The sequence below is a fragment of the Leptonotus elevatus genome, chromosome 13 (genome assembly GCF_054856555.1).
Source record: "Leptonotus elevatus isolate MCC_2025b chromosome 13, RoL_Lele_1.0, whole genome shotgun sequence".
In the NCBI taxonomy this organism is placed as follows: Eukaryota; Metazoa; Chordata; class Actinopteri; order Syngnathiformes; family Syngnathidae; genus Leptonotus; species Leptonotus elevatus.
Window position 1 is genome coordinate 12,190,667 of NC_141251.1, and position 24,917 is coordinate 12,215,583.

Below are 24,917 nucleotides of genomic sequence, written 5' to 3' on the forward strand. Positions count from 1 at the left end.
TTACTTCAAGACCCTCTTCTACTTTGTGGGGAATGTAATACAGTAGTTCACGAGATTGTTTTATTGAGTGCCATTTTAGGTCATCCTCACACCCCCGGATAACAGATTACATTAGAATAACTTGATTGTGTTTGTGTGCATGACTACATATGAAAATGGCTGATTATGTTAAAGCAAACGTAGACTGGTAAATCGAGGTCCAAACCAAAAAAATGGCAAGACAATTAAAGTGCCATCTTGCCATTCAAAATCGAACTGTTAGTCTAAAAGAAAAAAGAGAATATTCGTTGAAAACACTTTTTAAATCATTTACTAAAACCAAAATCACACACATTAAGCTCAATGCGAATTCTCAATCCAAATACAGTCAGATCATAGTCCTGGCACAGCAAGCAAGTTTGCATTTCTTTGTGGACGTGATATCATTTTGACAACACTGTCATCTGTATATACTTTGTAAAGGTTTGGTAAATGATTTAGAGAAATTACATTTGCTGCATTAGACTTTACATAAAAAGCCAATTTCAGCTCAGTTCATCCCAAGTGTGGTTCATTCAGTTGGCTTTTGGTGCGCACGAGAGGCACTTTTGAGAAAAACGTGTCAGAAGGTGCTAAGACCTTTGGGCTCATTTAGCTTCCATTACAGCGTCGCCTTCTGCTCCCCACAGCTTAACATCAGAAGGCCAGGGAGCGCCAAAGGGACAGGGACAAGAGCCAGGGTCAGGATGTCACGTCCATCCACAAAATCAGCAGCCAAACCAGGAAGGCCTTGTGGGACACGCAGTCTCAGATTTGACAACAAAGGAGCTGGTCTGACACTGGCCATGCAACCGCCTTTTATGGGCGGGCCTCCACATTTTTAGTGACTCTGCTCTTGGGTGCTGGCACTGCTCAGATTCATTTTCAAGCCATCACACGTTGGTGCGGTCTTGGATAAACAGTAACTGTTTCAATTGTATGTCTAAATAATGTTGATGTATAAGCAAAAAAATAATAATTTATTGGTCATTAAAGAGGCCCACTTGTCTCATACGAGTTGAATTTTAACAAAGTGCATGAACATGCGCTATAAAAGAGTATCAAAGTGAAGATGAAGGAATACTTTGCAAAACGGCTTGACTGCAGTACATCTCTGATCACAACATAATCTTGCAACAATTTCCTACAGTTATGTGGTGTACTAAATGTGCGTGGTCTCAAGATATAAGGGGAAGGCAAAGGAGCATGTTGGTGAGTAAAATGAAGATGAGTGGCGTTCAAGAGGTTTGAGTGGAGTCCAGGAGGGTTCAATTACCGGTGCTTTGATGGGTAGAGGTAAACAACAGGAATGAGAGCCAGAACGGAGTAAACCTCCAATACAATGACGCTGGATTTTAGGGGCACTCCATCTTGTGCAACTTCACAGTATGCTCGGGCTCATATGCAAATGAACGATGTAGGGAGAGACACTGTGTGTGTGTGTATACTCAGCACAATCAGTGTGTTCATGGGGGGTTCTGAGGGAGTGTAAGGTGGGAACTCTGCAACCTTCTCACCCTTGTTCTGTGTTCCTCCCCAAAAAGGAAGAAGTGGGGAGGCTCTGCGCATGATGCTGCAGTTGCAAACACACAAGAACAGATATGGGGGTTGAGGGGGAAATTCCAATGCAGGTGCTGTGGAAACGGTGCTTTCAGACAAAACACGACTAGGAATAAGATAACACTGATATTCTTGAAGAACTATGCAGAACCCAATGCAAAAATGTTGATGGATTTAAGAAAAAAAAAAGTATATGTGGCACTTTGCCATAATCCCCCAACAATAAATCAGTCTGCCGTAGTTAGTATTTATTTCAAAAATGTATAACAAAAAAATTGAAAATACTATAATGATAGACAACATGGAAATACTTGCAAAAAACAGGAAAAATAAAACAGTTTTGATTTTACACCTCCAAAAAGGAGTGGGAAGAAGAGAAATGTATTTTCTCCCACCCCTTATTCATAAAATCAGTATCAGCATTATTACTAGGATCAATGCACTTATTTACCGGACTTATATTAGCGATCCTCTTTACCTTAAAAGACATACATAAAATGAATAAGTATATAACTGTTGTAGTCTGTATTACTGTTTTTTATACATAAAGGCATAAATAGATACAGTACATACAAAAAAAACACACCAAATGAACAAACTAATTATTAATCGGTAATCAATAAACACCTTGTGATTGTCACACACACTCATTCCTGTATACTGTATATTAAAATAATCTCTTTACACCTCTTTTTAAATGGGATCATATTTGAAAACAGATTCACCCCAACCTCAAACTATTCCATGTTTGACTTCATAAATTTATGTTTGAATATTTCCAGACAATACATTTTGCTTTGAAAATTATTTGCACTGTCTTTAGTGCCAAAAGATTTATTGAAGAAATTCAATAGCTTTAAATGTAAGAAAATTGGTTATATTACACACGTGTAGCTATTATCCCAGACCTCTGAACCGTGCCATAACCATAACCATGCATGGGAATATCTTTCATGAAATAATGGAGGAATAAGCCAGCGAATGAAAGAAAGACAAAAATTCAATGAGACTACTTGATCGGACTAATGCATGTGGAAAGGCTTCTTTCATTTATGCCTTGATGCTTTTGCATCTGAATGGGAATGTAGACAAAGTCACGTTTCTATAAATATATGCATATAGCTGGCATTGGGCAGAGTCCTTGTGCCTCCAAAATCACCACTTTTCACATTGCATTGTCAAAGAGAGAAAGCCATTTTCTAAACATTAGATTCATCAATACTATGTAAAAATAGCACACAGTTATGGATTGACCATTGATCTCATGGAAAAATGTTTAATTGACCAAATTTGGACATATGAGGTTTCGGCCCGACGCTAACCATGTGATACAATTTGTGCTTATCATTCCCATCACTACTCTAATGCCGGCAGCCATATTTGAAAGATGACTTCATAAAAAGTTTCCCCACTTGTTTTAACCCTCTCCGTCCTGTGACAATGAGGTGTAAAGATGTCCACTAAATATTATAGACTATGATCCAATATAAATATTTAATATGTTTCTATCATTAACAGTTTAATGACATTGTAATAGGGACAAACAGCTAGGAACACCAACTTGGGGATTTATGTCATGTGGTATTAGCAATGTAGACATTAGATACGCATTCAACCAAAGTTTTTACGGTGTATGATGACTGACAAACCACTCAGTGTTGAATGTCAGCCCTATAACCCGAGAAATTCAAAATCAATATTTTGTTCGTCAAAATTATGTTATTGTACTTATACAAACAAATGCATATTTCACGTTCCTTTTATGGAATGTATGAGCAAAAAAATATATGCTCTGAAGATTATATACAGAGAAAGATGTGTTGATGTGACAACAATACCTTATAGCGCATCTTGGGACAGGAGTGGATGTAAAAACCCAGATAGTAGTGGGACAGCTTTGGGGACTGTTTCTGGAGCTGCCTTGTGAAAGCGATCTCCCTAAAATGGAAAAAGGTAGGTTAACATTTTAAGATCATTGTACATTTTAGTTCCTCACTATGTATAACACTAAACTGCAGTTTGCATTATTGAATTATTGTGAATTACATTACTGAAATATCATACTATATTACTGTGCTTTAATCGACCAGGTAGTGATTACATTGCTAAGCAAGAAAATTGTGAAACACTTATATTCATGTGATCCTTACATAAGATTTTCTTTGAACCAAACACAAAATGTTCCAAATAAAATCATCAAATGCAAAAAAAAACAAAAAAACAATACCTGTGAACAAATTATGTCTACAAATTAAATGATAAAATACAAACAGCAATACCTAAGTGCGCCTTTTCAAACAGCATTTCATGCCGATATTAGGAAATAGAATTGTCCAAATCATTTAAAACCAGCACCCCAACCTGAGGACGTAAACAACCAAACTCAGAGGCAGCTTTCTTGTCTCATTTCATTAGACAAAAACAATGACCTTCTCTCTATAACGGCACTGAGTCGTTAAGCACAAAAGCAGGTGGTAAAAAAAAGGAGATTTATATAGCTTCTTCAAATACAGTAAATGTCTTGCCTTCTTTATTTTCCCCCAGTTTCTTCCTTAATTGCATCCTTTTGCTAACCGTCCATTTTCTCCTTCCATCTGCCATTTCCTTTGCCATTCCATAACTACATTCCAGCTCCTTTTGTTTCACCCTTCCTTCCATCACCTTTCATCCACCCAAATGAAGGGGGATAATTCGCTTTCTTTCAATACTTTAGAATGAGAGAAAGAGGCCTTAACGTAAAATAGATGCTCTGGAAAAATAAGACATGGGACAAAGCAGGCCAGGGGAACATGAGGGAGAGGGCGAAGTGGAGAGAGAGCAAGAGGAGAATATAAAAGAGCATTTTGGAGAAAGCCAAAAGAAGGCTGAGGAGAGGCAGCAACAGCGAGGTGCTAGAAGGTCACCCACTTGCTGCCAGGTTCCTGGGTTCCCATCCCCTTACCACAAAAGGCCTGAATTGAGTGAGGGGGAGGGAGATGGGTGATCAAGAAAAGCAAGGGGTCCATTCACAAAAAAAACCCTGCAGACCCCCCCCCCTTTCTCTTAAACCCTTCACACCCCCGACCTCACCCCAATGGCAGCAGCTTGAGTTTACTATTATCCCCTCTTCAGCCATCTGACACTCCAGCACAAGCCAATTATCAAGCCCTGATGAGTGCACGCACATGCACACACACACGCAGACGCACACAGACGCACGCACAGAGGGAGGTGCAGCTTCATACGAACAAGGAAAAACGGCCATATTAAAAGATATTTACATTTTCAAAAACGACAACGTGTCTTATTTAGCTGGGTTGGATGGTATCAAAGTTAGAGAGATGATGATGACCAGTCTGTGCATCAATCTACCGTATTTTGGAAAGAAAATTGAAGATCACCTTGAGTATTGTTTTCACAATTTTGCATTAGAAAAAACAAATCACAGCACACTACTACACAAGAATGTAAAAAATAAAACTAAATTGAAAAAAATCACACACACAGATACTGAAATTAGGATTTGGTCTAAACTAATAAATTTACTTATTCAGTGTGAAATCTGGGTCTGCTTAGTTGAATGCAAAGATACCGTGTATAAATGCATAAATGTTAATTGTACCTTCTGCCATCGAGTGCTAGAGCATTTAATTGTTTTGCCTCTCATTATCTGTTGCTGGCATACAGTATACTGTACAAATAGAAATTGGATGATTCGCTTTTGCAAATCACTGACCTCGAGAGCAATATAATCACAGTATACGAAGCATGGTGGTCACAGCATTATATAGTATTTATCTTTAACTGGAATAGAAGCGTTAAGGTGGTAGGACCTCAAGTATCAATATTTAAAAATAGCCCAAAACCTTCCAATGAAGAAAGGGAATTTTACCTTGCAGCACATCAATGATCCCAAAATACTGTATGTAAATCCAAACCCAGTGTTGTGATTGTCCTGTCAGAAGCTACATCTACATCCAAGTTAAAATGTCTGGGAGGATCTGAAGAGGGCATTGCAAGATGACAGATTTGTAACAAGGATGAGTGACAAATGTTGCAGAAGTTAACATGTGTTAATGAGTCATCCTATCCAAAAATATATTTTCACTGTATTGTATAGTGAGGCATTAGCACCAAAATTATTTGTTACTGTATAGAAAAGTGTGTATACACATGTCTGTAGTATAATAAGTATAACATCTTTAAAAATAAATAAAAAAGATTGTCACTAGAAAGTGTAAGGAAATTTAAACACCTTTGTGTTACATTGCATACTGCATTTCAGGCATCTAATGTGTTGCGGTGTCATGGAAGAACGCACTCAATACCGCCCTCTTCAGTTTCCAATGTGAATTACACATTTGTGCAACAACTCAATTATTTGTGCTCACAGAAGTTGTCAAGTGTTGTTAAGATGACCAGGTAAATCACTAGTCCACTTTTCCCTCATTGGATATGCAAAGTAGCACACATATGTTTTCAAAAGGTACTTTGGTCAGACCTCTGATTGGACAAATATGATCTAAGCACAATCTTATGTTGCATTAATTTGTGATAGTTTTATATACTACATGAAACAATTTTAAAAGAGGAAGTCAACCCCAAAAAAATCTTTACAATAACTACAACAGCTTCATTCATATTCTACAAATGGCAAGATTAATTAAAATATTGTGTGTATAGACTAGCGGGCCGCATAGAACATATTATTGTAAAGACATTTTGGGGGTCAACTTCATCGTAAACCTATTTTATGGTATTTGAAAATCGCATACTAATGATAATATTGTTCAAAAGGTTTTGACAACATATCAATATGCCTGTGTCATTTGAACGGCAAGTTGAGGTTTAAGTAGGATTTTAAAATAAGAAGGCCTTAACTTTGAATAATCAAATGTAAGACTTTTTTTAGGATTTATGGACACACACCATTGACAGGAATTGCAATTGGTTACTATGTGTTCTGAACAGGAAGTTTTGGGCACAGACCGCCAGGGCAAGTAGACCAAGGAGTCAAAATGATTAAAGATCTGTGCTCTGGTGTCTGAAAACAAGCAGGAGAACTTCAGTCCAGTGGGCTTCCTGTAATTCCTCGCCAAAACCTCCTCCAGACCCAATCACTTTGTTTAAGTCTTGAATTCTAATTGAGACTAAAAAATAAAAAGTGATGGGAAGCAGCGCACTTTGAATCACCAAGGTGACCCCTCAACATGAGCAACTCCCACCTGTCCAAACTGGTCTCGCGTTTTTGTGGAGTATACACACACACACACACACGCACGCATGCACACTCACTCCCCCCACCCCCCCCCCACACACACACACACACACACACACACACACACACACATCTGTGAAATATTTAACGTTTTCCCACTTTGAGGTACATTTCACCGGAATTGCCAGAAATGCGTCTGTAGTGTATATAGTGTATAAATAGGTGTGCTCTAATTTCATCTTGGCAGAGAAAACTGTCGCCAGCTAAACCACAATTGGAAAACTGCCTTTGTTAATCAAATGTGAAGACAGAGGAATGTTCCTCACCATACTGTATATACACATACATATATGCAGTAAGTTGTGTATAATGTGTATATATAGCGTTTCAAATCAAATATTTTAGAGGCGGTCTGTGAAAGAAAGAAATGGGAATGATAAATATAGCAAAAGACACTTCCCTAATAAAAGACATGCTTTTAGAAATGATCTCCTGCGACATTTTACAGATGCAATATGTCATTTCCAGACATGTTTTACTGCAAATTGATTGATTTAACTGTTCTTTAAAGTGAAAGTGCTAAGCGCAACCAATGCGAGCTTTGACAACCAACCTGAGAGCAGAGTAGGAGCCCAGAGACAAGAAGGCAAAGTCTGGGTGGTAGTACAGGTAGACAGATGACACGCAGGTCGGCAGGATGTCGATCACTCCCACTGCCACTATCTGGCCATCAAGCCAGTACTGCTGGTGAAAGGAGCCGTAACCCATCTCGGGCCCATCAACCGAGTACTCCGCCTGGGATAGAATAAAGAAAGTGGATAGGTGATAAGAAAACATGGCCATTACCAAAATAGTGTATGTATGTACAGTGGTACCTCGGAGTTTGAACACAATTTGTTCCTGTGAAATGTTCAAAGTTCGAATTGTTCAACCTCCGAAACATTTTTCCCCATTTGAAATCATGTAAATGCAATTGATCTGTTCCCAAGCTCCAAAAACAGAAAATTCTTATTTTAATTTCTATTTATGTACAAAAAAAACATGTACACAATTTTCTTTAACATGGGCCCAAAGAAAGACAGCAGTGCCAATGGCAGCAAAGAAAAACGTACAGTGCTAAGAACCACAGTGGATTTAAGAAGATTATCGTGCCGTTGTAACTACCGTGACTACTTCCATAAATACTGGCACTTAGCTGTTCAACAATGTGCCTGACGCTAAACCACAAGGACCCCTTAGCAGTCTAACAATATGCCCAATAATAATAATAATACCTCTGTACACCATCACAATGGATTTGTAAATATATATATATATATATATTCATTGTACAGAGGTATTATATGAGGATCAGATCTTTTTAAAGACCATTCTGCCAGGCCACTTTCAGGCTGCTAATAGCTCCCAAATGTGGAATGGGTGCAATAGCTATAGTTGGTGCTGGCTTTAGAAACACTCCAGGGGAGATTTTTTTTTTTTAATAAGAAGTCATTCTACCAGCCAGCTGTGGCTTGCCGCCAAACTTTCTCCTGTATGTCTGAGTCTGCTCACTGCATGTGGTATCAAATAATGTGGGTTATGAGGCACATGCTTTCTTGTGTCTAATCTGTTAGTATGGCAACTGTGTATAATGTACGGCGCAATATAATAAGCACGCATGCTGTGTGTCGCTTATCAAAGGAGCTTAAGAGTGTGCTTGCCTCATTAAGAGTAATTTCAAAAGCTTTACGTTCATGAACAAATGTTTGGATTATTCCAGTCCATGAGAAAGTGCTCATTGTCATTCATCAATACAGTTATGCACTCACCAATGTGTATGCTTTCAATGCAATTTTAATTTAATAGTTATGACTGGGTTAAGTATGCCGTTGTACTTTTATATTAATATAATGTGTTTTTGTTACAGCAGCACTGTTTTTTTTTAAATAGCAATAACTGTATAGTGTTTCATAGAATTTTGTCTTGGAAGTGAATTTACCAATGTAAGACTGCAAATACTGTAGATTCATTCATTGGCAATTATCAATAGTAATAATAAAAAAAAAATTATAATAACTGCGTCTGGAATTGCATACTGTGTATACTGTTTAACATGTAATTAAGTCGCATAATAACCCCCCCAAAAATGCATGGAGCTGTATAAGCACTACACTACGAGCTGTGCTGCAGGGATTTTGGGGCACTCAGTAGTCGACTTGTGGCTGTTGTGTTGGTACGTCATGTGATTTCTTTATTATTGTAACCCCTTTATAGTTTGTCGAGCAAAAAAGTGGTTGAACGAATATGTGCAATATTAATTTATATGTATAACAGAATGTATGGGGTTCCACAGGGTTCAATTCATGGGCCTCTGCTGTTTTCATTCAATCAGCTGCACCTGGGTTCCATCTTAAGGAAACAGTGGTGGTTGTTTTAATGTGATCTATAGAGTTGTATTGAGTGATGGGAGTCAGCATCCTAATTGCATGATTTCCAAATTGAGCAAATCTAGTCCAGCACAACTAGCAATCTAGTAAAACTAAAGGGAAAATTCCTTAAGCTGCATGGATATGGGGAATACAAGAACACACTTTCGGAATTCAAAGTGAAGAGAGCCAGAGTTACTCTCCCTGTTCATTTTGTTCACCCATAAACCCATGTTTTATTTTTCAAAAAATTGTTTGGTAAATGTTTGTAAGAAACTGGTAGGGTTAAGTACCTCCAACAAGGTTAAGAACCACTGTTTTAAAGCAATGGTTAATGCAGCTCGGAGGGGGAAAAAAATTCAACGTGGAACAACAAATATTCCCATCATGGTTTCAGCTATGTAAATGGTGTGAAAAATGTTACGTTTGTGTATATGCACTTTTAGTCAGAAAAGCAGATTGCTAATCTCACAAGTTTCTATGCCTTCAAAATAAAAACTTTCAGCAATCTAATTAGCTTCAAGTTTGTTTCCCTACCATTTCAAGTCAAAATGGCTGCATTGAAATAGGCCTGTTACTTGCCTGTCATATCAACTAAAATCTGCTCGATTTTATTTTACAAGTGAATGCATATTGTTTTGGGATCTATATCAGAGCAGCTAGCGGTATTAAAGTGGTGATCTAGGTTCACTCCTTGTTAGCGTCGACTAACTGGCAAGCAGCCAATGAATGGGGGGGCTTACTCGAGTGCATGCGTGTGTGTAAATTTGGGTTAAATGTCCATCTGTGTAAGCAGGCAGCCTGTTATTTCTTGGCACGAGTTCCATGAAATACACTGGCGTCTTTGTAAGTGGTCCCAAGAAAGTTTGGCTTTGTGTCTGTGTGTGTGGGTGCATGTATGTACAGTAATTGATGTGTTAAAAAAAACAAAGACATTTTCATCACCCCACTTTGAATGTGCATGTTTTACCCCAATTATATGCGAATGTAAGCACAGTAGAAGTAATGGTTGTGTGAGGTCTATTTGTTTGTTTATAGGTTCACACCAAGCTCAAGGCTGATGCTCTCTTACTAACCTGCACGTCACCTCACATGACAGCTAAATGCTTGCGTCCTTGCCACTGTAACAATCTAAACTTCTCTGGAACACTTCAAACCGCCCGAGAGTTTCCCATTCGCCCCAAAATCACTCACATATGGCCAAACAGACCGGACCAAGTGACCAGTACACTTTGGCAGTGAGGAAGTGGTTGTGCGCTCATCTTTTAACTTTAATCGCACAAATTTTGGTTGACCATCACTGTATGATGGCATTTTTAATTTGGGGAGCTGTCAATCAAATTAACTCATAATCACACCTTAGTGTAAAAAATAACTGATGCTACCGTGAGGATTCTGCCAGTTCCCTTGGGCACTAAGTGACAATGTAAGAACTCCAAGCTTAAGATTCCAATTATAGTGAAATATAAAATACATATATATGTACATTATGCAATGACTATATAGTACATTTTCAATCTTGTAATAGCAGCGTCAAAACAACTTTTGGCTAAAAAGATAGGAGTTTTCATTGACTGGTCAAGTCAAGGTGCCTTCAGTCACAATATGAACATCTGGCCTGTACACACACACCATCTCACACCTCACAAGCATAATGTGAAATGATGCGTGCATGGCTGCTGTTCATCACATTAATAGGCACTGATATAGAATTGAGTGTTAGACAGCACAAAGTATGCAAATGTATTTTTAAAACATGTACAACATCTTGTTGTAATACGAGAGCGCTGCAATTTTTGGACTGCCATTAAATGATAGTTTTTGCATACATTAGAAGAAACCCAACACAATGTGAACCACACACAGCATGTGGTGAGTGTATGTATTTTTATAGCCCTCAGATTGGAAACAGATGGAAGCCTGACACGCAGAGGTAGAACAGAAAAGCCACATACAATAACTCTGACATGAGTGGGGAGGACCGGGTGGGAGATCAGAGACAGGAATAAAAACAAGTTGGCAACAGGGATGGCATGCTAAATCCATCTGAGGAGAGTCAAGAGAGTGAAAGCAGCACACGAGGGGGTGTGCCGCAGAGTGTGTGCACAGAAAGGGCTGTTCAACGTGCGTGGCCAACTTTGACGAGGTGATAAAAGCTTGTACCCTACAAACGCTAATGATGCTCATTAAGGAAGACCCAAGGGAAGCCACGGTGCAAAAGTACAGGGATTTGTGTGCACCTCAACTCAACCTAATTAAAGTTGCTGTTCCGAGTATCCTTCCTGGGTCTGAGTGTTTGTGTAATTGACCTGAGGTAATATGTCCACTGGTGTTTCCCGAGGTTGAAGTTCAAGAAGTTTGTTCTAAGTACAACTGTGCAGATGAGCTAATATTCCTTCTGCATTCTCTGATAATCAGAGCACCACTGCCACCTACTGTAGTGGATGTGCAATTACACTTAATTCAAGTACGGCAACAACAAAAAACAAAAAAAGTTCCCTGAGATCACACCCAGCCTCAAGGACCTTTAAACACCCAAAACCCATTTCTTGGAAACTGATCCACATAGGAAATGTGTCCAATTCTATCAAGGGCAGAGTAGGGCTCGATACAGGCATCTTTTTGATCCCAATGCAATCTGGACACCACATTTCAACTTAACCTTTAACTCAGTCTTCTACTCGATAACTCCCCTATATGAAATAAATAACCCCTTTCCTGTATCCCTTAAACACACTCAATCTAGCTGGAGGGCTTGAAAATGGAGAGAAAAGCTGAGTGGCTCAATATGTAAAAGTTGAAAAGGAAATTACATTTTAATTACTCTGTTCTGATAATGAAAATAATGTGGCGTACAAAAATAAAAAGCAATGCTAAAAGGAGACTTACTGAATAGAGAACTCTGAAAAGGCCAAAGGAAATACAGTACATACCTCTAATGGAGAATCGCAGAGAAATCGCCGGAACTAGAGTGGGATGCAGAGGGGAAAAAAGTGAGTTATCACTCTCACCAAAATGTCAAAATCAATACATGAAAGTCTTCCATACTTCTACTACTGTCATAAAAATAAGTCAGCATTTTAACGTGCTCTCTTTACCAGAGTGTTAGTGTTACATATCAATACCCCCACAATCAAAAAGGGCCATAAAAAGAAAATACTGTTTACACAAATGAAAACATTTAGGCCAACCAACTAGATAAGAGGAGATAGTGAAAGTTCAGAGGACAAGTCAGGAATGTTTCAACCTGGTTTCTATTTTCTCCATCCATTTAGTTCTAGATACTTGGTAGGGACAATAATTGTTGCCATTTCTTCAGAGAGAGTGATAATGCTTTTTTGAAATGTCTGTTGTCAAAGCCGGATTCCAGAGTTGCAATCACCCCCCCCCCCCCCATGTGTTCACTTAAATGTTTTGCGCCACGATTGAGAGCAGCGTTTGCAGATGATGAGGATATAACTCTATAAAGAAGCAGTAACAGAAAAGCCCTCATGACAACCCCTTGACGCACAAAATTTCAACCATTCTTGACCAAATAAAATGTCGTTAAACAGATCCATTACTGTAATTCTTGTGGATGATCTTCACACTTTTATTAGGAAAACAAAATGCACAATAGAAGACTACGTAATGTTTTTTTTGTTTACTGGTGGTGCTTGTTATCGTCATGGACTAATAAATACATATTACATTGCCAGTCTATTTGTATTAAAACGTTAATAGGAAAAAAAATTGCAGTTTTGGTCTTAAAACTTGCCTGCTGATAAGCTAATTCGCCCATGCTTCTTGACAAAGTTTGATTGATTGAAATCTTTATTTAGATAATAAAAACAGTAAACTCAACAAATCAAAACAATACAAAAAAAAAAGAAGAAATAAATAATAATAATAATGCATCGGATTTATATAGCGCTTTTCTAGACACTCAAAGACGCTTTACAATGGAATGGATACATTATTCATGCACTCACACATTCACACTGCGAATGAATGAAGGCAAAATAATAACTAAAAAAATACATCTATCATTAACATGTTTGAAAAGGAGTGGGAAGAAGAAAAATGCTTAAACGGACATTAAATAGTTGTTCCACATAGGAATGTTAACGGTTAGAGGGTAAACCTGTACATCAATTTTATAACGTTAAGGTTTCAAAACCACTTCTTATCACCGGTATGAGGTTGTTGTTTTTTTCTTTCTATTTGTGTGTGGGGGGGGGGGGGTGGCCGTCATTATATAGCCAGGCGTTATCATGAATTCTATTTAAGTTCTAAGCAAGACATGCCCTGATGCAATATTATTGGCTGTGTGAATGGTGTGAATGAAATAAATTTTCACTAAGGCGGTGATGTGCATGTGAAAACATGAGGAATTAAAACCATCTACATACAACACAGCCTTGCCACCATTTCCACCTATTTAGCAACCACTGCCTGGTTAGTGGACAATATTCAGTTCTAATTGGATAAACTTAACAGGGGTGCATTATTTCTGGCATGAACTAAGTGTGTAAAAAAAAAAAAAGGATAACCTGTAGACAGTGTTAACATGCAGGTGCAGTCTCCGAGGCCTGTTGACAGCAAGTCAACACCATGTGAATGCAATCTCAGTTTACAATATCTGATGCAACCACACAATAGTCTGTAAACAGATTGTGTCTCAAGTACCCTCCGGAACGTTCTCGTTGGCAACACATGGAGCACATCACTTCCTATTTTGTTGCCTTTACTACAGTAAACACTCATCTGCACACGATTAGAGTCTAAAATGCACACATACGGTACATATAAACACACTCATTTGTTTCAACCTAATTTCTTGTACCCTGCACAATTGTGCTCTAAAATAAGTGTGTGTTTTCAAAATGGTTTAAAAACACATATTACGAACAGAGCCATAGCAGTTCTCAAAGGTCGAATATTAGTGGAAGTGGTGGATTTGTCTCATCCAAGTTGAATGTCTAGTGTAATACTGCTCACTGCACTGTAAAATAGAACAGCAAAATAAACATTTAAATAATATACACTCTGCTATCCATATCCATATCAAAGTTAAATGTTTTTGTTACATGTGCCATATAACAGTGAGGCACAAACCAGTATCTTTATAGCTTTGAACACCCACACTACAAAGATAATCTTGGTGAATTAAATATTTTCTTTTCTCCCACACCCCATCTACTGATCCGCCTTATCGTCACCATTCCTAAAGGTTTTGCTCCCTTTCATGTGCACCTCCTTAAATTAAGATTATTTTCCAAGAACGGGGAATACAGATTTTACAGTTTTTTGTTTTTTTCTGACAATGAAAGCCACATGTGCTGGAAGCCCGTCACAGCTCAGCAACACAGGTAGATACAGTAAGTGAACTATGTATTTTGTAGTGCTTTAGGTTAGAAATATGTATGAAAATTCATATGTATTTGTTGTTTGACAAGGGCTTTGAGACCATTTGTGACAACTCTGTAACATCCCATTAGCAACCTTTACAATAAGCGACTATAACGGCAGCCGGGGCCAAGTGGTTAAGATCGTCTTGCCACCCTGCCACTGTGGGGACCCCGGTTCATGGAGCAAGACACGTCACTGTGATGGGTCAAATTACATGCACATGTGTGCAAATGACGAGAAAAAATATATATTCTACAAAAGTCACAATGGTCAATCAGTTGGATCCGCCTTGAATGCAATTGATTTAGTAGCTGACAATGCACTTTTTCAAGATGCTTCAGAGAAGTTTACCGGCACATGAAACATCAACAAATTCCAACATTGAGTTAGTCAAAACAACCACTATACAGCAACAGAATGTTCTTTTTCAATTTTAAAGTTTTTGCATCATGTTCTTGTACCTTTCTGATCACTACGGTTATAAAACTGAGCTGATGCTGGTGCAAGTGCCAGTGTTAAGGCACTAGGAAAGAATCTACCAGTGGCTCCTTCCTAAATCATACCACTTTTGCAATTAATGAATTACCTTACTTTTACAAGACAAAGAATTCAGTCATTTACTGAGGCCTACTGGCAGAAAGTTTGGGGAGATAGTTGTTTTTCCAGCCCTCAAGGACAATTGGCCCACTCAGGTTTGTGGAAAGAGTTTACCATTTCTGCATCCTGACTTGACTTTATTTTCTCCGCTTTTTATTTATTACGGAAGGTGAACACATACTGCACACTGCTACAAACAATAACAAATGTTTTGATATCATTTTTTGGGGGGGCTCACGCACCCAGGTTGTAAAGATAAAATTGTTTCTTAAATAAGATGAATGTTGGTTAGAATAATGCCCTATGGTAAATTTTTGTATTCACTCTACAGTATTGTCTTATACATATCACGTTATTAGGAGACTTATTTTTAATTGAATCATTCATACCAGTGAATGAATGTAATGGAATTTCACTAATTTACAGTATGTAATTAGAGCCAAAAAAAAGTCAATAAAAAGTACACAAGTATGCAATTGGATTTCTTTACCAACAAACAGTTGGTCACAATGCCACAATGAATGTTTAGTTAATAGTTACACATTAAAACCAAGTATACATGTCCTACAGAGAGTGCAGAATAAAAACTCATCCAGTACCTCACTCTCACTACATTCGCTGGGGTCATCCCCATGAATGGCCATCTGGTAACGGGTGTACAGGGCCACAGACTGCTGATAGGATGCTGTGAATTGGGGGTCCTCAAAGCTGACTGGTACTAGCCTCACCTTCAAGCACAAAGTGTAAGAGGGGAAAGCAATGAGGGCCTCGTGGTTACAGCCGCAATTGACGTACTGTACATTCCTTTTATTGCTCTACAAAAAGTACAAATGATTGCAATAAAATGAGAGCAGACTGATTGCGCACTTTGTTTTTAAATAGCTCACACTTGGAAGATTCAACTTGAAGATGAGGCTAGTGCTTTGCCCAATATTTTTTTCCACAGACTGAGCATTCACATTCTTGAACCGAATTACTATAGTAATTTCTGGACTATAAGGCGCACCTACCATAAGCCGCGCTAGCTAAATAGGGGGAATACTAGAGTTTGTTACACATATAAGCATCCTTTATAGTGCGCCGCCTTGTGATCTGATGGATAAACCGCACCTTTTTATTAGCCGCAAGGTCGAATGCAAGTGAAAAAAGTAGCGGTTTGTAGTCCAGAAATTACTGTACATAACCTTGGCCCCTCTCAAGGAAGCCTATCAAATGTATCAAAATGCAATAACCCTTCTTTTTTTTACAAAGACTGTGCAGTGGACCGTGAACATGACTCCAGCATGGCACCCAATCTGCGACTCCTTTCAGTGTCACTTACTTGTATGGACTAACATTCCCCACATGATTGAGTAGAAGGTGCTAATAATAATTTATTATTCCGCTTTTATAATCCGTTATTTATCTACCTAATATATCTTGAATTTTGGTGATGAAAGGGGCACCGATGAGATTACATTGTGAAAACTGGGAGGGCTAGGCTGTCAAGGCACCCCTAAAAAACCAGACTAGAATAAATACCCTACCGACTGACTCAAGGCCAACTCAAGACACCTGAAGAAACACTGCTCTCAACCATGGCGTATGGAAACATTTTCACCTCATTATCTCCCTTTGTGATTGTCTTTCTTTGACACATACACGTGATTTCAGAGTGAAACCTAATGGTTTTCACTTATACTGACATCTTTGATATTTCCCATGGAGTCTTCACCTTAAATGTGTAGAACACTTGTATGCAAGTGAAGTAGAGACAATACTTCTCTCTTAAATAAAAACGATTCTTAAAAGACAGAAGAGGGAATGATTCTACTATATAAATAAAAACAACGATCATTATAACTATTATTATTGTTGTTTTTAATGTCCCTCTGGATGCATGTCTATCATCTCCCACCCGCTATGAGAAGGCCAACAGCAGCTTGACCTATGCCTGCCACCCTCTGACCTGGCTCTCCGAGGGTTTGTCAGGAGGGTCCTTGTGAATTGCCATCTGGTAGAGTTTGTACACCTGGTAGGAGGCGTCGAAAGAGGCTTTGAACTGCGGGCAAGGGGGATTGGTGCGCACTAGCCTCACCTTCAAAAAAAAAAAAAATGAAAAAAAGGCAGAAAAGAGTTAACATCAAAATAGGGGAGGGGGACAAAAAAATAGTACAGGTACAATATTTAAAAAATGAAACAACTCGGAGATTGTTAGGAAGGCATTGTAACATTAGAATCACACTAGCACATATACACACTCTTTGCCATTCTTGGATAGTCAATAATTTGTTATCTGTTCTACTATAGAGTTATTGCTCGTATAAAAAGCCCTTCCTTGAAAGGGAAACAAAATGATATGGAGAACAGTATGTTATAATATCGTGGAAAAAAAGAAAAAAGGAGGGAGGAAATCATTTCCAGGGATACACCATATCCTTGAGACCAAAGTTTTTTATTTTCTTACTTAAAAAAAATAAATTATTGGTGATGCATGTTGAATCTACGATTTTGTGCCTTTTTGAAGATTAATTTTAAATTAATCATGCTTTTTACAGCATTCATATATTTTAATGCATGTAACAGTCTTCAACATCAAGATAGAGCAAGTATGTATATAAAAAAAAAACAAGAAAAAAAAACAGTGTTTCTAATACCGAAGAACCCGAAAAGGAATTTTTCATTTGCTCAGACACTGGCTCTGTGTCGCTAACCACTTCTTCAACCAGAAGATTTTATTAGCTAAAGATACAGTGTCAATTGAGTCTTCCAGGCAGATAGGATGGGGGCTGGAACCTACAGTTTATTGGATTTTGAAGAGGGCTAGTCTTATATGACTATTGGCATCCACTTTTCTTAGTTAAACAGGTCCTTATAAATTTAAAGAAATTTCCCAAGTTCAATCTTTTTTAATTATGCTTCAGTGCTGGAGATGTTTTGACAGGATGAACTACTTGCACGCCACAAGTCACACCATAGTGGTGACATTTTTTTGTTTGTTTTTTAGAACTATCATAACAGTGCTACAACATTACACAAATAGTTGGAGACTTGACTGCCCAAGAATGTATAAATAGAGCCAAAAATACTAATGAAAGTTTGATTATAACGTGGTGGATGGATAGATTAATTTTAATGAAAATGTCATCCAAATTACACATTTCCCTAACCATGTAAGGACATAAACGCAGTCTATAAAAAAAAAAGTGTTATTTTTATCCTGGTGGAAGGGACAAAAAAAAATACTCCACTGAAATTATTTCACACTAGACTCCGATATTATTTTTCTTGTTTGACTATATTGTAGAATAGCGTTCGTTTTAGGGATTTACATTATGTCCAAATCACTGACTTAACTATTTCGCCTTCATTTTATTTTTTTTAACATTTCTTTATTCTTTTTTTAGCCTTAAAAGTAAACAAAAGTAAATTAGAAAGCTGTGTGACCAGCGAGGAATGCTTTTGAGAGAGTGAGCTTGCCGTGTGGGCATAGAATCATGTCATCACATTGCCCTCTAGTGGGTGAGAGCTGAACATCACCAGCATAAACAGATTTTTCCCTCCCAACTTAATCAGTTAAATTAATGACAACATTATAACGACGCAGATTCTAGAATTAAACCATTTAAAGTTCAGGGAAAGCCTAAAAAAATTAATGGTTTTATTACCTGACTATTACTGTATTTTGAAATATGCCCAAAGTATTTGTGTTGGTATTGTCCTAATACGGACATTTCATAAATATGATCATAAAATCTGAATATTTTTTAAGTTAATTTTACAAATTGACCCAACAAATCTGTTGTCAAAAGACAGTTTTATCTGGTTCAAAACTTGGTCAAGACAAAGAATGACGTGTCAAGCTCATCTTAGAGCCTTTGTCAGGGTTATTTCAAAAATCACTTTGACTTGCTACCATGGGTTCATTTTGATCTCCTCTCACTCATACTGATGTGGGAGCCATGGATTTAATGTCATTATCAGGGTAACGTAACCCAGTCTGTGGTGTGTCTGCAATTCCATTGATCTTAAACTGGGACAAGGCATTTTTTCCCCTCACTCTGCTTTGGCCCGCTAGCCTCCAACATAATAAACATGGTGAAGTCACTGCGGCTAATGATGATGGAAGCGAGAATTTAGCTTTGTTGGGATCGCCCTTCACAAGTCACCACGATTGCTTACCTCAAGGCAATGAGATGAAGTATCAGGGCATGTCTCTGTGAGGAAATCTTCCAGAGTTTTGGTTTGGTTTGTCTGTGTGGAAGTAGGAGGGCTGGTGGTCAAATCAGAGGAGACCCCAGCATTGCTATGTTTCACCTGCTCCTTCTGATGACGCCGCTCTTTCCTTAAGTCTTTGGCCTTACGACAAGGGGGTCGGTTGGGGTCTATTCCTATACCTGCACACCAGAGAGAGGAGAAAGTAATAAAGGCAATGGACATGTTCCTCTTCACAAATGGTAAACCTCATTCTTGTGTGTGCGTCTGTGGATTAACATCAAAAGAACACATCCTCCATTTTCATAGAATTTTCCTAAAATGTGCTGTTGACGTCATTAAGAGTAAGTGTGACTTGGATCATTAAGATTCTCTGCAGCAATGCAGTCTTGTCTCAGCCACCACTTCACCCCCCTTCTCTCCTGCTCGTCCTTTTTTCCACCACCATCTCTTGCCAAACCCTCCAGCTCTCCGGGCATCCCATGTCAACAGTTTATACGCCCACATCCTGTTTGGAGCAATAAGGAAACAGGGACTATTTCCTGCTTGTCAAACTGCCAAACGCAAGCATCGGCTCACTTTCCAACTTTCCCCTCCATCAACGTAAGCGGGGGGATACCCCATGTTGACAACAGTAAAAGGGAAACCTGCCACTTGTCTAAGGTTTACTGGAAGCGTAAGCTGGCTCAAAGTAAAAAAATAAAATAAAATCCTTAAGTGAAATTGCTTGTTTTGTGAAAAGTCGATTCTAAATGCACCAAAAGCAATTACTTTGTGACTTATTTAACATTCAAAATCCTTTTATATGATGATACTGCAGACTGCAGTATCATTCCACCTATTATGCAAGTTCTAACAACTAGAGTGATATAAACATACAATGAATGCACTACCAGAATTTATAGCTCTGTTGTAGTTTCTGATCAACCAGATGACAAAGGTATTGGGTCTGGACTGTGTTCATCACACTGCCTCGGCCATAAACAAATCATCCCCACTCAGGTACTCCATAGGACAAGGCACAAAGTCACTAACTTGAGAATTGCATTTGAAATATCATTTCCTGTGAAAGACAGATTCTTCCACTACATCACTTAGCACTTCATCAAGTAATGACACTCTTCTTTCCTGGCTGCCCCCAGGCAGAACCACTACAAGCGCTCAGGGTAAAACTCTGTAGTGCTTTTACCTAAAAATGTGTCACAAATTCCAATCACCATGTTTGTCCAATAATTTAGGAGGCACTTCAAAACAATAGAATTAACTTTTCCAAGATTTGGGCATTCGTTGCGATTATAGCATGCACAAGTCACATTTTTAAAACAAGGTTATAGTGCTTAAGAGCAGATGGATGTTGGTGCAGCCTGAAAATATTGACGCTATATTCTGCAAATGGGTCAACCAGTGTCAATTTCAGGCTCAAGTGTACTGTTTGTATATGCTTCTGTTCTAATTGGTGAAAACTAAGCTCAGTCGCCACGCGTGAATGAATATAAAGAGCCAGAAGTGCTCCTTCCTGTGTCTAATGGCACTGAAGTATCTGCATTAACCCATTAAATACCTCAATAAATGTCAAAGGACAACATTTGAGGTTAAGCCTAAGAAAACACTGTATAATAACGAAGGAAAAATAAGACAGTAAGGGCTAGCGCATGAATGCAGTGGCAAAGTAACACTGCCTCCTACTGGCAAGCAACGGTATGTCACACCGACACACACAACACAATGCGGCCATATGACTACAAAAGTTCTGATCACATTTTTGAAGTGGAAATTTAGGATCAATGTAAATTACTGTTCTACGATTGTTAAAGTGTGTTTCAGATGTAATTTAAAAAATTAATAATTCTTGGGTAGTTTATTTAAAATAAAATAAAAATCAATATCTGAAACTGAGCATAGACACAATTGTTTGAATAATGAATGTAATAAGACCTGAACCACAAAACATACCTTTCAGTCACATGCGCTACTACTTTGGCTCACATAAAAAATATATATGTGAAACAAAAGATGACATCATCTATGTTGTGTATCAGTAGTAGATTACTGGCAATAACCGAACTTTTGTTTCAGTTTCATCTTTTGATGACAAACGTAAATATTTTCAGAATACAAGAATTTACTTCGTAGCGCAATGCGTTTATGGAGGCGAATTGCATAAAGTTGGAAAAATTATCAACTAAAGTTGGAAATAACTTACCTCTTTGAGGAAAAATCTTATTAATCAAAGACTACTGATTTCAAAATAGGATATTGTGAATATGTTCAATCTTTTCTTGCGGGAAAAAAAATATATATTAAAATTAAAACCCTAGGTGAACATCTGTCAAACCTTACGACCTTGTATGAACCCCGATGAGAAATCAACATTCGTGTGTTTCGCAAACACTCAGTGGGATGCTGGCTTCAGAATATACTACTCCGTGAAATCAACACCACACTTCCAGCAATACTGACCACCCAAGAGCAGGACCATCACATGATACGTAGGTAATCTGATTTCTTACCAGGTTTAGGAGCTGTGGCTGTTGTTCTGCCACATGGGACAAAGCCTGGCTCTTTTCTAGGTGGCTCTGAGCAAGTAGGTGTGACATCTGCCTCATTCCGCTCAACATTTGTAACAGCCGGACACTCAGCTAGCTCCTTTTGAATGTCTGCAATTGCACACTCAATTCCTTTACTTGGTTCTTGAGGACCTGCAACTTCACACACTGAATCCATTGGTTCTACTATAAAAAAGCAAGAAAAAAAACAGTGGGGGAATAAAATAATGAAAAAAGACATCCTATAAAACACAAGAACACTCACCGGTTTCATGCTCTTTTGGTAATACTCCTTTCGAAATGAAGTTATTGATCTTCTTCAAGATTTTCTTTTGGGATTTGGAAGGCTGGAATTTCACAGCATGGCACCTAGAAAAGCACCAATTGTAGCTTTGGATAAAATGCTTTCAAACATATTTACGGTACTGTAATCATCTAATTAATACAAATAATGTGCATGCATTCTTATGCTATCGTGTTTGGAAACCATTACCTGATGGTATATTGTGGACAGCATGTCTTGTTCAATATGGGCTTGTAAACATATTTCCCACTTCTATTAAAAACAAAAATACATGTCAAGGTAAAAATATGGTTGAAAAATGTTATTTCTTCGGCTTCACTGTTGAAGTGCGTGATTATCGCTAATTGAAACTACTTGAAAGGCAGACTTAAATTGCTTGGTAGTGTACCTTCTCCATCCTCTGTCTATGAGGTCTTGGTAGTCTTGTACTGTCATAGTGTGAGACCACATACCTGGAAAAAAAAAAAAAGAATATTATCATCAAGTTACATTGGCAAAATTTATTATAATCCTTTTTTTTTTCTTTTAAAACAAAGCTAAAGAAATAATATAGAAATAATTGTGAGTGTTCATACAGCAGCCAGTCGTACACTTGCAAATGACTGCCACCTGCAGTTCAAATGAATACAATTTAAGCAAAAAACAGGTCCTGATTTAAGCAAAATTGAACAAAGATATACCATTTTCTTTCAAATTAAAAAAGCATTGGATCCAAATAAAACGTAAGTGTCTCCAGTAAAATGGGACGAGAGCGCTTGGTCTGTGTGTTTCATCATTAAGTATTGCCAAGAAACATTCCCAAAGTCCCCAAATAAACACATGCATATTTATTATCTGAAAGAAAAGAAAAAGGAAGCTTGCATCCTAGTTCCCATGACTGAAGAAAATCTCATTGCAACCTCTGGCCTTGTCTGCTAAAACCATAAACACACATCTTGCGAGCTACTGTACATCGCTGTACTGAACATCCAGAGCAATTCCTTGTAAACCGGGTTACACAACTGACATACATGGACATTCATTTTAAAAGGTTTCTTCGTTTAAGAAAGTTAGTATCTTTAGCAATCCCTACCAACTTTAATAGGTTACTTTTCCAGCCTTGAACCATTCATACTGCTCCCATGATGTAACAAATCCAGATTACCACTCTTATTTTAGATTACACAAATGCTTGTCTGCAACTCTGCATCACTCACTGGCTGTGTCCTAATTATAGAAAAACGGTCTCATTCCTCTTGACACAGGTAATGATGCTGCTTTGCAAATCAGCATAACATACTAGGTAGGGCATGACCAATACAGATTTTTTTAGGGTGTTTATTCTGAATCCCGATGACAGATTAATCAGACATACGGTACCTTTTTGGGGGTCCCTTAATGCTTACAACAATAAAGATATGAATTAAAGGCAGAACATGTTTTTACTGATTTTGTTTTTTCGGGGGGCGGTTGAATGTCATGACCTTTGTAGTGTTGACCTGTTGTAGTGTTCATTTTATCCACCATTTTAAAATGTAGTCTCAGTTTTAGTCCAGTTTCAATCACGCTTGTTAGTTTTTATCATAGTTAGTCAACCTCATCCCATTTTTATTTGGCCCATTTTTATTCGTCTATAAATCTAGCATTTTAGTCTTTATTTTAGTTTAAGAAAAACAAATTGTATTTGTCTAGTTTTAGTCAGGACAATCACTTAACCCCTGTATTTTTTTTGTTAGTGGATTATGTTTAACTATGTCACATAAAATTTTCTCTCATATTTTTGATGAAAAACAACTTCACAACTACAGTATATCAACAAGCGCACTATGGCTCCATGCTATGAGCTAGTAAATTAGCCAGCATTAGTTTGCGGTCGGATAAACATTATTGTTGGAACGTTATAGTCGTTGGATTAATGTTACGTTCTAATTTTTTATTTTTTTTATTGCCTTTCACTGTGAATCCATCTCATATCTGTCTGATATCAGCCTGTTTCTGTTGATTTAAAAAAAAAAACTAATATCAAACAACAATTTTTGTTGTTTATCCTCAAGTGTAATTGACACTGGACTTGCACATTTCAAGACCAAAATACCAATTCTGTGAATGAGTGTCCAAACCATACCAGGTACAAGTCAATGGCCATTTATTCAACTGCTCTTTTATTCTATTTAATAACAAATATTAATTATTAAAAAATAAAAATAAAAAAGAAGAAGGAAAAAAAGAAAGAAAAATCTAGTCCACTAGGGAACTCTGGTCTTCGAGAGCCACTGTTTTGCCTGTCTTCCATGTCTTCCTCCACCAACACAGCTGATTTGATGAACAGGATCGTTATTAGGCTTCTACAGAGATTGCTGATGAGCTGATAATCAGCTGTGTCAGGGAGACATGGAAAACAGGCGGAACAGCGGCTCTCGATGAGTCTATACAGTCTATTTGAATACGTGAATCTATTCAAATACGAGTTAAACTTGCCGATGTACATGTATGGCGTAACCCTGCTCTGCAAGATCATGAATTCTCGCGGTATTTGTGCATTCACAAACTATTTTGGACGTGGAGAGCTCCCTGGAGTGAATCTATCTGGCTATAGCCAGGTTACTATGCCACAGCCAGGCAACTGAAATTAGTGTACATGGTAAATCACTTGTCTTACTGCAACTCTTTAAGATCTTTCGCAAATATTTGAAGGCATGACACAGCAGTGAGGAGCAGAGAGTACT

At 37.9% G+C, this 24,917-nt stretch overlaps 1 protein-coding gene across 5 annotated transcripts in view; it reads right to left on the reverse strand.

Moving 5' to 3' along the window:
- The window catches only part of ate1 (arginyltransferase 1), a 39,882-nt gene that overhangs the window by 14,355 nt on the left and 610 nt on the right, over positions 1–24,917 (reverse strand). The window contains exons 2-12 of one of the 5 annotated variants that reach the window (XM_086092399.1): positions 22,601–22,664; positions 22,402–22,464; positions 22,174–22,277; positions 21,873–22,094; positions 19,465–19,544; positions 19,330–19,401; positions 17,117–17,245; positions 15,768–15,896; positions 12,114–12,146; positions 7,389–7,570; positions 3,417–3,516 (exon numbers count right to left, since the gene is read on the reverse strand). In XM_086092399.1, the coding sequence (XP_085948525.1) occupies positions 3,417–3,516; positions 7,389–7,570; positions 12,114–12,146; positions 15,768–15,896; positions 17,117–17,245; positions 19,330–19,401; positions 19,465–19,544; positions 21,873–22,094; positions 22,174–22,277; positions 22,402–22,464; positions 22,601–22,664 (1,178 nt within the window). Of the gene's footprint in view, positions 1–3,416; positions 3,517–7,388; positions 7,571–12,113; positions 12,147–15,767; positions 15,897–17,116; positions 17,246–19,329; positions 19,545–21,872; positions 22,095–22,173; positions 22,278–22,401; positions 22,465–22,600; positions 22,665–24,917 lie in introns of all 5 variants that reach the window. The other 4 variants (XM_086092402.1, XM_086092398.1, XM_086092401.1 and 1 more) reach the window with 4 other exon arrangements.